We start from the raw sequence: 14,267 nt of genomic DNA, 5'->3' as shown, positions 1-14,267 counted from the left end.
AACGAGCAATCGGAGAGACTTAGATTGGTCTCCCCACAGCACAAGAGCAAAAAGGGGTGTGCGGGTGATGGGAATTAGGGAACTCCCAGTCTAACTCACCATAGTATTGGTACCCACTAGAGACAGGGGTTTCCTAATAGGACAGGTAGCTATAAAATGTCCTGCCCCTCCACAGTACAGACAACAGTTATTATTCATCCTCAGTGAGTACCCCCTACCTGATAGCCTAGTTCTTCCCAACTGCATAGGCTCAGGAGTGTTCAACTCACCCGTCGTAGATTTCCGAGAGAACTCGGGTGGCCTCGACTCATCTCGGAAGAGCTGCCTTCAGATCTTCATAGGAGGTGAATGCGCCATATCGGGTGCACAAGTGTGCCCAAGACCAGACCTCCTCTCACTCTTGCGTTCCCTTAGGCGTCCATCAATTTTAATGGTCAAGGCGATAAGGGAGTTGAGGTCCACCGGCAGTTCCCGAGCAGCTAGCTCATCCATAACCTCCTCAGATAATCCGTGCATAAAAGTATCGAAAAGAGACTCCAGATTCCAGGCACTCTCGGCAGCCAACGTGCAAAAGTCCACCGCATAGTCTGCCACACTAGGGGAGTTTTGATGTAAGACAAGCAGTTTACTGGCTGCCTTTTTCCCGGGAACCGGAGATTCAAATACCTTTCTCACTTCTGCCATGAATTCCCCCAGATGACTACAAATGGCAGATTGTTGTTCCCAAACTGCCGTAGCTCAGAAAAGCGCCCTTCCCGACAATAGCGTAATAGCGTTCCCGACAGTGTGGCGGAGCTGGTCAGCGTGGCGGACCAAGTCTGCTGAGCCTGTCATGGCCAGTTTGTTCTATCAAGGCACAAGACGAGACCCAGATGCAGACACAGGAGGCAGATGGTTGAAGTCTTACAATGTTTATTAATCCAAATGGGTACGCAAGAGAATAGTCAGGGACAGGCAAAAAGGTCAAAACCAGACCAGAGTCCAGGAGTTAAAAAGTGGCAGACAGAATGGTCAGGCAGGCGGGTACAAAGTCCAGAAACAGGCAATGGTCAAAACCGGGAGGACTAGAAAAAGAAGAATGCAAAAAGCAGGAGAATGGGGAAAACCACTGGTTGACTTGGAAACATCTGGCACAGAGAGACAGGGATAAATACACTGGGGGAAAAAAGCGACACCTGGAGGGGGTGGAGACAATAACGAGGACAGGTGAAACAGATCAGGGTGTGACAAATTCAGGCTGTAACACAACAACTGTGGAATAAGTCAAGGGGAATGAATACTTTATGAAGGCACTGTAACACACACACACACACACATTTCCTCTGCCACCGGCCATTCTCTCCTGGCCATGTCTCTAAGGCCAAAAGGTGTCAAACAGGAGCGCTACCTGGTGGGTCTGGAAGGTGTGACACTTAGTTTGTTGTGGTGTGTGACACCATCATAGTGGTTCAGGATATGTGAAGTGTTTTGTTTTTACACACAGTAATTACGCTGCTCAGTATTTGTTTGTTTAACAACCAAGTTAAATCGATTTGACAGCCTGCACATGTGCAGTTTGACGTAAGACGACCGTTAGACCCAATGACGTGTTTTTGTGCATGAGCTTAGCTAGCCAACGTTGCCATGGCAAATGTAAACAAGGATTTATATTGGAGAGGCTATTTCTGCCTATCTTCATACTGTACTGTCTTTGTTACGGTCATTCAAATAATCTGAAGCTAGGCGCAGGGCTGGGGTAATCTGGATCTAGAATCGGAACATTGGCATTCATCTGAATGGTGATGAAGCGAAGTTCATGGAAAATGTTGCGTGGTGGTTAGGCTGAACTTATTACGCACCTCCTATGAAAAGTGAAGCAGATTCATGCGTGTGATTAATTAATATTTTCTATTTACGGAAAAGATTCCTAGAAAATGTTTGGCACGTGCTGTTTTGAAGCCACCACGCCTCCATCTTGGCACTCCCCAACCAGTGTAAAAACATTTTGGGAAGCTATAGAATTGAAATTATTAATGTCTACATGTGTTTTTGCTACGTTAATATAATTACAGACCTTCCTGCATACTTTACAATTATATTATGTGAGCTAAACAGAATGTTTCTTCACCTGTTCGTTGTGCTTCTGATTGCTGCGGCCTGGTCGAAAACCTTGTTGATCCGGACTCGACCAAAGAGCTTTAATTTCAGGGTTGTTGAGCAAATATGTGCTCTCGTCAAATAGAAGGCATGGCCAGAAAAACAGCACCTTTAACTTACTACTCCCAGCTAGCTACACTATTCTCATTGTTGAAAGATGTGACCCACCCCGTGGCTACTCTCCCCTGCACATTTTTGGAGTCCGCCTCCAATTCTCCTTGATTTTCCGCAGCTGCTCAAATTACAATTTTACTCAATAATTTTGAATTAGAAACGCTAGATTCCCATCTCCATCCATAGCTAGCTACACCAGGACACAGACCAGAAGCTAACAATCAAGTTTTGCGTTGGTGTGATGTCAAATCCAAACTCAATATTAGGAAGGTGTTCTGAATGTTTTGTACACTCAGTGTAAACATCATTGGTTTCAACAGTTTCATGGAATTGATTGATGCTGTTTTTTTTTTTTTATGTAACATTTATTTAACTTGGTAAGTCAGTTAAGAACAAATTCTTATTAACAAGTTATGTTTAACAGAAAATCTATCAGACTATAGGTGGCCTACCTTATTAGGAAGGCCTGTATAAACAGTACCAGTCAAAAGTTTGGACACACCTACTCATTCAAGGCTTTTTCTTTATTTTTACTATGTTCTACATTGTAGAGTAATAATGAAGACATCAAAACTATGAAATAGCACATATGGAATCATGTAGTAACCAAAAGAGTGTTAAGTCAAAATCTATTTTATATTTGAGATTCTTCAAAGTAGCCACCCTTTACCTTGATGACAGCTTTGCACACTCTTGACATTGGCATTCTCTCAACCAGCTTCATGAGGTAGTCATCTGGAATGCATTTCAATTAACAGGTTTGCCTTGAAAAAAGTTAATTTGTGGAATTTATTTCCTTCTTAATGTGTTTGAACAAGGTAGGGGTGATTTATAGAAGATAGCCCTATTTGGTAAAAGACCAAGTCAATATTATGGCAAGAACAGCTCAAACAAGCAAAGAGAAATGACAGTCCATCATTACTTTAAGAGATGAAGTTCAGTCAATGCATAACATTTCAAGAAAAAAAATACACAGAGTAGTTGAACAAATGATCTCTGCATGTGTGGTTCCCACCGTGAAGCAAGGAGGAGGGGGTGATATGGTGTGGGGGTGCTTTGCTGGTGACACTGTTGGTGATTTATTTAGAATTCATGGCACACTTTGTCACACCCTGATCTGTTTCACCTGTCTTTGAGCTTGTCGCCCTCCATGTGTCGCCCATCTTCCCCATTATCCCCAGTGTATTTATACCCGTGTTCTCTGTGTCTGTTGCCAGTTCATTTTGTTCGTCAAGCCTACCAGCATTTTCCCTCCTTGGTCCTGTCTGTTTCTGGTTTCTGTTTTCTAGTTTTCCTGGTTTTGACCATTCTGCCTACCCTGACCTGACTGCCGTTCTGTACCTTGTCACACCACACTGGATTATTGACCTCTGCCTGCCATGACCTAGAGACTGCCTGCCGTTCTGTACCTTTTGGACTTTGATCTGGATTACTGACCTCTACCTTCCCTTGACCTGTTGTTTTGCATGCCTGCTGTTCTAGTAATAAACTTGTGTTACTTCGACACTGTCTGTATCTGGGTCTTCCCTGAAACGTGATACACTTAACCAGCATGGTTAAGCATTCTGCAGCAATACGCCATCCCATCTGGTTCGCACTTAGTGGGACTATCATTTGTTTTTCAACAGGACAGTGACCCAACACACCTCCTCCAGGCTGTGTAAGGGCTATTTGACCAAGAAGGAGAGTGATGGAGTGCTGCATCAGATGACCTGGCCTCCACAATCACCTGACCTCAACCCAATTGAGATGATTTGGGATGAGTTGGCCTGCAGAGTGAAGGAAAAGCAGTCATATGTGGGAACTCCTTCAAGACTGCTGGAAATGCATTCTAAGTTAAAAGCTGGTTGAGAAAATGCCGGCAGGTAGCCTAGTGGTTAGAGTGTTGGACTAGTGACTAAAAGGTTGCAAGATCAAAATCCTGAGCTGAGAAGGTAAAAATATGTTGTTCTGCCCCTGAACAAGGCAGTTAACCCACTGGTCCAATGCTGTCATTGAAAATGTGTTCTTTACTGAATTGCCTAGTTAAATAAAGGTTAAAAAAATAAAAAATAAAGAAAAATCCTTGAATGAGTAGGTGACCAAACTTTTGACTGGTACTGTATATACTGAAACATATATATAAAACACAACATGTAAAGTGATGGTCCCATGTTTCATGAGATGAAATAAAATATCCCAGAAATGTTCCATGCACACAAAAAGCTTATTTCTCTCATTCTGTGCACAATTTTGCTTACATCTGTTTTAGTGAGCCTTTCTCCTTTGCAAAGATAATCCATCCACCTGATAGGTGTGGCATATCAAGAAGGTGATTAATACAGCATGATCATTACACAGGTGCACCTTGTGCAGGGGACATTGAAAGGCCACTCTAAAATGTGCAGTTTTGTCACATAGCACAATGCCACAGATGTCTCAAGTGTTAAGGGACTGTGCAATTGGCATGCTGACTGCAGGAATGTCCACCAGAGCTGTTGCCAGATCATTTAATGTTCATTTCTCTACCATAAGCCGCCTCTAGTGTCATTTCAGAGAATTTGGCATGATGTCCACACTGCAGACCACTTGTAACCACGCCAGCCCAGGACCTCCACAACAGGCTTCTTCACCTGCGGGATTGTCTGCGAACAGCCACCCAAGCAGCTGAAACTGTGGGTTTGCACATACAAAGAATTTCTGCACAAACTGTCAGAAACCGTCTCAGGGAAGCTCTTCTGCGTGCTCGATGTCCTCACCAGGGTGTTGATCTGACAGCAGTTCAGCAGGCAGATTTCAGCAGGCAAATGCTTATTTCGATGGCCACTGACACACTGGAGAAGCATGCTCTTCACGGATGAATCCCAGTTTCAACTGTACAGAGTGGATGGCATCGTATTGGCAAATGGTTTGTGGCCCATGGTGGCGGTGGGATTATGGTATAGGCAGGCATAAGCTACGCACAATGAACACAATTGCATTTTATCAAAGGCAATATTAATGCACAGACATACCATGATGAGATCCTGAGGCCCATTGTTATGCTTCAGCATGTCGCAATGATTATTACACAATTCCTAGAAGCTGAAAATGTCCCAGTTCTTCCATGGCCTGCTTAATCACCAAACATGTCACCCACCGAGGGGGTTTTGGTGTATATCCAAGATGGCGAAGCAATCAGCTAGCCTGCTAGTCGCGGCCCGCGAGCTGTCTAGAGCATACCGGACTGTTAGCTAAAGAGGTCCATCAGCCAATTTCTTTGGCTACTATACCTATTTTGCCAATTGGCCTTCACCTTTTTACTACTCGGTCCCCTGCTGATCCATCATGATTGGTCTGCCGACGTAACCGCATGAGGAGGCTTACAACAGACTTCTTCCGTCGCAACGTCCCTCTAAGGCCCTTCTGCTAGCCTGCTAGCTGTCTGAATCGCCGTGTCTCCAGCCTGCCCAGCTTCTCACTGAAACATATGATACTTCGGCTACGCATGTCTCTCCCTAATGTCAATATGCCTTGTCCATTGCTGTTTTGATGAGTGATTATTGTCTTATTTCACTGTAGAGCCTCCAGCCATGCTCAATATGCCTCAGCTAACCCTATTGTCCCACCTCCCACACATGCGGTGAACTCTCCTGGTTTAACTGATTTCTCTAGAGACAACACCTCTCTCATCGTCACTCAATGCCTAGGTTTACCTCCACTGTACTCACATCCTACCATACCTTTGTCTGTACATTATGCATTTAATCTATTCTACTGCGCCCAGAAACCTGCTCCTTTTACTCTCTGTTCCGAACGTACTAGACAACCAGTTTTTATAGCCTTTAGCCGTACCCTTATCCAAGCTTTCCACGCGCTAATTAACAATCATTTTAAATTTAAAGATAGGCTCTCGTGGAATAACTGTTTATGTGCACCACTCAGAATGGACGGACAAGCGCACAACCTTTCTGTTGCTGATGAAAATCGCAGAAATGTGGGAAAGAAACGTAAAACAAAACTAAAAGAATGGAAAGACAGGCAAAGGAAGATCTTACGGGATGCGGGAAAACCCTATACAAATCATAAGGGTAAAAAAAAAACTGGGAAAAGCTGTCCAAAAGAGGTATGTGGAAGAACCGTATATCAAACAATCAAGCTAGCTAGCTATAGAGTACAGTAACTAACATGTATGTTGTGGGTTGTCTAAATTGTAACTATAGAGAAAACATATTAGCTAAAGTTTGTTGGCTAATAACTCATACATTATCATTACCAATGTTATTGCTAGATTATAGAAGAAACAGCTACTTTTTCTCCATCCACCGGATGATTCGATATGGCTACAGTAGCTAGCTAGTTACACTGTATCCTGCAGGGAAGAGCGTGTTCCACGACGTGCAGAAAGGAGTGTGGAAAGTGACTGATGAGCGCAAGCTGCATCGTAGAAAGCTTGTGAAACCGGTTCACTATAGAAAAAGGGTGTCCAATAATGATTCAACAGTTTCTACACTGTCCCATACGAGAAACAACAAGCGTTGATTCTCTCCGGCTTAGAACAGGTTAGAAATAAGACAAAACGCCTATTATTATAATAGCTATATTGAACACTTGCATAGTTTAACTTTGACACTAATGATACGTACATTGACGTTAACTCTAAAAGTGCTGTGTTACACAATGGTGCAATACAAACTCATTCTGTGTATAGATTGGGAGTGTTTTGTAGTTCTATGGTATGTTCACATTGAGGGCTTCATTTTAAATGAGACTAAGATTTCATGACTCAACTTTTAAGAAAAGTCATCATTGCTAAAGTTGATAGACCACCTTTAAATGAACCTCCATACAAATGAATTAACTACATATTGCATTTAAGTTATTTACATGAAGGGCATCTGTACTTGAAAGTACTTAAAACATCATATCAGGTGTTAAAAAAGGACATCTTACAAGAGTCATGCAAAATGTCACATATACTGTTCTTCCACAAACTGAAATCATCACTGGAGATATACTGTTCTTCCACATTCTTAAAATTAAAACGGCAATAAAAAAAAATATTTTTTGAAATAACAAAAAAATATAAATTGTTGTTGGAAGATATGGGTATGGTGAATTATTTGTCAACCATAAAACACCTAATGTGGTACACACAATTAATAATATAAAAATAACTGATTATCTTAAAATGGAAAAATTGTCACATATATGGTTCTTCGTCTGTAGGATTCATTTGTGTAAGTTTATCGATAGCCTAGCATAGCATTATGCCTAGCTAGCAGCAGGCAGCTTGGTCACGAAAATCAGAAAAGCAATCAAATGAAATCGTTTACCTTTAATGAGCTTCGGATGTTTTCACTCACGAGACTCCCAGTTAGATAGCAAAAGTTCCTTTTTTCCAAAAAGATTATTTTTGTAGCCGAAATAGCTCCGTTTGTTCTTCAAGTTTGGCTGAGAAATCGACCGGAAATTGCGGTCACGACAACGCCGAAAAATATTCCAAATTAGATCCATAATATCGACAGAAACATGGCAAACGTTTTTTATAATCAATCCTCAAGGTGTTTTTCAAATATCTATTTGATAATATATAAACCGGGTCAGTTGACTTCTTAGTAGGAGCGAGAGAAACAATGGCCGCATTTGTCTATTACGCACAAATCACTCTGAGAACCACCAGGTGACCACTTACGCAATATTGTCGCTCACGCTCATTTTTCAAAATAAAAGCCTGAAACTATGTCTTGTGACACTAGACACATTAGGGAAGCCATAGAAAAGGGAATCTGGTTGATATCCCTTTCACTGCTCAATAGGGATGCATAGGAACGCAGAGGTTTCTAAATAAGAGCCAATTCCTGATTGGATTTTTTCAGGCTTTCGCCTGCAATATCAGTTCTGTTATACTCACAGACAATATTTTTACAGTTTTGGAAACTTTAGTGTTTTCTATCCTAAGATATCAATTATATGCATCTTATTTTTTTGAATTTTACCCCGTTTTCTCTCCAATTTTCTGGTATCCAATTGTTAAGTAGCTACTATCTTGTCTCATCGCTACAACTCCCGTACGGGCTCGGGAGAGACGAAGGTTGAAAGTCATGCGTCCTCCGATACACAACCCAACCAAGCCACACTGCTTCTTAACACAGCGCGCATCCAACCCGGAAGCCAGCCGCACCAATGTGTCGGGGGAACACTGTGCACCTGGCAACCTTGGTTAGTGCGCACTGCGCCCGGCCCGCCACAGGAGTTGCTGGTGCGCGATGAGACAAGGATATCCCTACCGGCCAACCCCTCCCTAACCCGGGCGACGCTAGGCCAATTGTGCGTCGCCCCACGGACCTCGCGGCCGGTTATGACAGAGCCTGGGCGCGAACCACAGCTGGCGCTGCAGTACAGCGCCCTTAACCACTGCGCCACCCGGGAGGCCAATTATATGCATATTCTGTTATCTGGTCCTGAAAAATAGCCTGTTTACTTTGGGAACGTTATTTTTCCACAAATGAAAATAGTGCTCCCTAGTTTCAAGAGGTTAATTTGTTTTATTAACTTCTTCAGCACACTCTGCAACACCAGATGTCCTAGCCGTGTCTGAATCCTGGCTTTGGAAGGTCACCAAAAACCCTGAAATTTCCATCCCTAACTATAACATTTTCCGACAAGATAGAACTGCCAAAGGGGGGCGAGTTGCAATCTACAGCAGAGATATCCTGCAGAGTTCTGTCTTACTATCCAGGTCTGTGCCCAAACAATGAGCTTCTAGTTTTAAAAATCCACCTTTTCAGAAACAAGTCTCTCACCATTACCGCTTGCTATAGACCACCTTCTGCCCCCAGCTGTGACCTGGACACCATATGTGAATTGATTGCCCCCCATCTATCTTCAGAGCTCGTGTTGTTAAGTGACCTAAACTGGGACATGCTTAACACCCCGGCCATCCTACAATCTAAGCTTGATGCCCTCAATCTCACACAAATTATCAATGAACCTACCAGGTACAATCCCAAATCCTTAAACACAGGCACCCTCATAGAGATCATCCTAACCAACCTGCCCTCTAAATACACCTCTGCTGTCTTCAACCAGGATCTCAGCGATCACTGCATCATTGCTTGCGTCCGTAATGGTCTGCTGTCAAATGACCACCCCTCATCACTGTCAAACGCTCCCTAAAACACTTCAGTGAGCAGGCCTTTCTAATCGGGTATCCTGGAAGGATATTGACCTCATTCCGTCAGTAGAAGATGCCTGGTTATCTCTATCTACTTGCACATTCATCTTCTGCACATCTATCACTCCAGTGTTTAATTGCTAAATTGTAATTATTTGCCCACTATGGCCTATGTATTGCCTTACCTCCCTTATCTTACCTAATTTGCACACACTGTATATAGACTTTTTATTTATTGTGTTTTTGACTGTATGTTTGTTTATTCCATGTTTAACTGTGTGTTGTTTTTTGTGAAGCTCTGCTTTGCTGTAACCTGGTCCAGGTAGCAGTTGTAAATGAGAACTTGTTCTCAGCTAGCCGACCTGGTTAAATAAAGGTGAAATAAAAAAATAAATGTAGCTTGTTTGGGATGCTCTGAATCGATGTGTACGACAGCGTGTTCCAGTTCCCACCAATATCCAGCATCTTTGCATGGCAATTGATGAGGATTGGGACATAATTCCAAAGGCCACAATCAACAGCCTGATCACATCTATGCTGAGGAGATGTCGCACTGCATGAGGCAAATGGTGGTCACGTCAGATACTGACTGGTTTTCTGATCCACCTCCCTAACTTTATTTTTTATATATTTTTTTAATCTGTGACCAACAGATACAGATCTGCATTCCCAGTCATGTGAAATCCATAGATTGGGGCCTAATTCATTTATTTCAATTGATTGATTTCCTTATATGAACTGTAACTCGTTAAAATATTTGAAATTGTTGCATTTATATTTTTGTTCAGTGTGTGTATAGACCTTCACAATAATGCAAACAAAGAAAGGTACACCACTACAGTGGAAAAACATAGGTACAAGGTAAGCATTTAAGTATTTAATACTTTAAAAAAATTATTGACCTTGGGGGAATTGATGTACAGTCGTGGCCAAAAGTTTTGAGAATTACACAAATATTAATTTCCACAAAGTTTGCTGCTTCAGTGTCGTTAGATATTTTTTGTCAGATGTTACTATGGAATACTGAAGTATAATTACAAGCATTTCATAAGTGTCGAAGGCTTTTATTGACAATTACATGAAGTTGATGCAAAGAGTCAATATTTGCAGTGTTGACCCTTCTTTTTCAAGACCTCTGCAATCTGCCCTGGCATGCTGTCAATTAACTTCTAGGCCACATCCTGACTGATGGCAGTCTATTCTTGCATAATCAATGCTTGGAATTTGTCAGAATTTGTGGGGTTTTGTTAGTCCACCCGCCTCTTGAGGATTGACCACAAGTTCTCAATGGGATTAAGGTCTGGGGAGTTTCCTTGCCATGGACCCAAAATATTGATGTTTTGTTCCCCGAGCCACTTCGTTATTTTTTTGCCTTATTTATTTTATTTTATTTTACCTTTATTTAACCAGGCAAGTCAGTTAAGAACAAATTCTTATTTTCAATGACGGCCTGGGAACAGTGGGTTAACTGCCTGTTCAGGGGCAGAACGACAGATTTGTACCTTGTCAGCTCGGGGGTTTGAACTCACAACCTTCCAGTTACTAGTCCAACACTCTAACCACTAGGCTACCCTGCCGCCCCAGGTGCTCCGTCAGGCTGGAAAAGGCATTGTTCATCACTAAACTGTTCCTGGGTGGTTGGGAGAAGTTGCTCTCGGAGGATGTGTTGGTACCATTCTTTATTCATGGCTGTGTTCTTCGGCAAAATTGTGAGTGAGCCCACTCCCTTGGCTGAGAGGCAACCCCACACATGAATGGTCTCAGGATGCTTTACTGTTGGCATGACACAGGACTGATGGTAGCGCTCACCTCGTCTTCTCTGGACAAGCTTTTTTCCGGGTGCCCCAAACAATCGGAAAGGGGATTCATCAGAGAAAATGACTTTACCCCAGTCCTCAGCAGTCCAATCCCTGTACCTTTTGCAGAATATCAGTATGTCCCTGATGTTTTACTTGGAGAGAAGTGGCTTCTTTGCTGCCCTTCTTGACACCAGGGCATCCTCCAAAAGTCTTCGCCTCACTGTGCATGCAGATGCACTCACACCTGCCTGCTGCCATTCCTGAACAAGCTCTGTACTGGTGGTGCCCCGACCCCGCAGCTGAATCAACTTTAGGAGACGGTCCTGGCGCTTGCTGGACTTTCTTGGGTGCCCTGAAGCCTTCTTCACAACAATTGATCTGCTCTCCTTGAAGTTCTTGATGATCCGATAAATGGTTGATTTAGGTACAATCTTACTGGCACCAATATCCTTGCCTGTGAAGCCCTTTTTGTGCAAAGCAATGATGATGGCATGTGTTTCCTTGCAGGTAACTATGACTGACAGAGGAAGAACAATGATTCCAAGCACCACCCTCCTTTTGAAGCTTCCAATCTGTTATTCGAACTCAATCAGCATGACAGAGTGATCTCCTCGTCAACACTCACACCTGTGTTAATGAGAGAATCACTGACACGATGTCAGCTGGTCCTTATGTGGCAGGGCTGAAATGCAGTGGAAATGTTTTTTGGGGGATTCAGTTCATTTGCATGACAAAGAGGGACTTTGCATTTAATTGCAATTCATCTGATCACGCTTCATAACATTCTGGAGTATATGCAATTTGCCATCATACAAACTGAGGCAGCATAATTTGTGAAAATAATATTTGTGTCAATCTCAAAACTTTTGGCCACACCTTATAGTCAGAACTGAATTTATGGAGCCAGATTGCTGCCAAAAGGTTGAACGCACGTATCGTTAGGGTCACAAGAAAATCCATACATAAATTGTTAGGATCGTAATAAAAGCCATACTTGAAACATGAAACGTAAACATGAAATTTCATCTGTGAACATTCAAACACCATGTTACGATTACGGACTAACATTTTAGGCTTGAACAAATCTTGTGTTGCAATTCTGACATACAATAATACCTTTTTGGTAGTTTCATTTCACCAACAAAAAAACATACACCAAACTCCCTGTTAGGAGTGCTACACAAACAAGCATAACACAGTATAAAAAACATTTAAGTCAGAGAAACCAGAAAGAGGTATTCTGCACTTTTTCCAAGTTAAACAGCCTACAGTACGTGCTCCCAAATACAGGGAAAAGTGTGATTCATTAGGTTACATGATCACCACAGTAGCCCGACGCTGCTATAAAAATTAATTATGCAATTATATTGCCATTAAATAACACAACAGCATGGCATATTTAGATAGTGGAATAAGCCTAAATCATATTTACTTTCTATTTTGCAGCTCAGTTGGTTATTCTAGACAAGGCTCGTCTGGGTCTTTAGAGTATCATTTGGCCCAAGCCTATACCATGCCATCTGCTGGTACAACGTTGTTATCGAATGCCATTCTGAAACAAGCTCTCAACATTTATTTTGGAAATGAAACCGGAAGCTGCAAAGCAACACTAACGTCTGGGCTTGAGTTGCTTGATTGACTAGCTAACTTTGACAAGCTACGTTCGGTTCATGTCCTTTGCAGATGCCACATTCCTGACAAAAGTTTGTACATATTTTGGGGACCGAGTGGTGCAGCGGTCTAAGGTGTCACTACAGACCCAGGTTTGATCCCGGGCTGTATCACATCTGGCCGTGACCGGGCGCACAATTGTCCAGGTTAGGCGAGGGTTTAGCTGGGGTAGACCGTCATTGTTAATAAGAATTAGTTCTTAACTGACTTGCCTAGTTAAATAAACAACAAATAAATATAAAAAAGATCTGTAACTGAGTAAAGGGAGATGTAAGAATTTAAAGTATAAATGTTCATAACTTAGGGTTTGTACCTTTTACAGATCTAATTTAACATTTCATGCATGGCTTTTCTTCTGATCCTTTACGATATGTACGTTCAACCTTTTGGCAGCTATCTGGCTCCATATGAATTCCACAAACCCTCGCCACTACTCGACTCAAGAGTTAATGTAAACCATGGAGTTGAGTTTTATAGCCAAAGCATGCTGCTTTTGCCTTCCGGGGTGAACTGCTAAGTTCCATTCAAACTAAACATTGTGTGCATGGTATTGCAACACGCTGTATGACTTCCAAACTTCATAGAGCCTACCGGTTCCTGACCATTTTGGGGTTGCAATCCTCTTGGCAACATCGAAGAGGAAACTGACCAGATTTCCCATAGCCTCAAGTTTTCGTCTGCATTTTCAACCGAGAGAAACATGTGCTACAAATGGGGCGCACAGTTTGGCTACTCATGCGTCCAGTTCCTTTCTAGGTTACTTGAAAGCACCCTTTGATTTGCTGACCGCCAACCTTTAAAAATACATTGCAACTTTAGAAATGACACACCGAGGAGAAACCAAGGGCAACGCAAACTACAAATCCCTGGGTTGATTTGCAACAATATAGTGTTCGCTTAGGGAACACAGTTACATTTAGGAGGACACACACACACCGAAATACTGTTGCTGAAGTGAAAGCATATCTTATATCAAAGTAAAATGAACTAGCTTGTCTGTTTCTTGTCGAAACGGTGCGCTTTCTAGCCGAACCCCCCCTGTTGCGTTTGGTACAGTCCACTGCTCCTTTTGATCACTCCAGGATTGGATCTAGAGCACAGCACAACATGTTGAAGACCGTATGTTCCAGGGCGCAGAGCGAAACTTTAACTTTGGCTCGTCGTATCAGCGGGGACTAAATACCAGAATACAGCCATGCTATGAATATAGTTATGAGTTCAGTCATTGTTGATTTGAAGGCTCTTCTTTGATATTTCGATAATACCGAAATATTTGCAGCAAATAAGAAAGAAAAAGACTGACCGAGAGCGAGCGAGAGAAGGGAATCAAAGATGCAGGTCTCTGTGGTGCTGTGTAGCATGATAACTTTCTTTCTTCGCAGTCAAGGTAAGTTGCATTTTAACATGTCATC

General features: G+C 42.4%; 1 protein-coding gene across 7 annotated transcripts in view; it reads left to right on the top strand.

Moving 5' to 3' along the window:
- Positions 1-13,954: 13,954 nt before the first annotated feature.
- Positions 13,955-14,267, top strand: part of LOC139411279 (low density lipoprotein receptor-related protein 4) — a 221,804-nt gene continuing 221,491 nt past the window's right edge. For 6 of the 7 annotated variants that reach the window (XM_071157355.1, XM_071157356.1, XM_071157351.1 and 3 more), the window contains exon 1: positions 13,955-14,242. In XM_071157355.1, coding sequence (XP_071013456.1) covers positions 14,188-14,242 — 55 coding nt within the window. In that variant the 5' untranslated portion in view covers positions 13,955-14,187. The remainder of the gene's footprint in view (positions 14,243-14,267) is intronic. The other variant, XM_071157350.1, reaches the window with a different exon arrangement.

The sequence above is a fragment of the Oncorhynchus clarkii genome, chromosome 6 (assembly GCF_045791955.1).
Source record: "Oncorhynchus clarkii lewisi isolate Uvic-CL-2024 chromosome 6, UVic_Ocla_1.0, whole genome shotgun sequence".
Lineage (NCBI taxonomy): Eukaryota > Metazoa > Chordata > Actinopteri > Salmoniformes > Salmonidae > Oncorhynchus > Oncorhynchus clarkii.
This window is presented reverse-complemented; position numbering and strand designations above follow the sequence as displayed.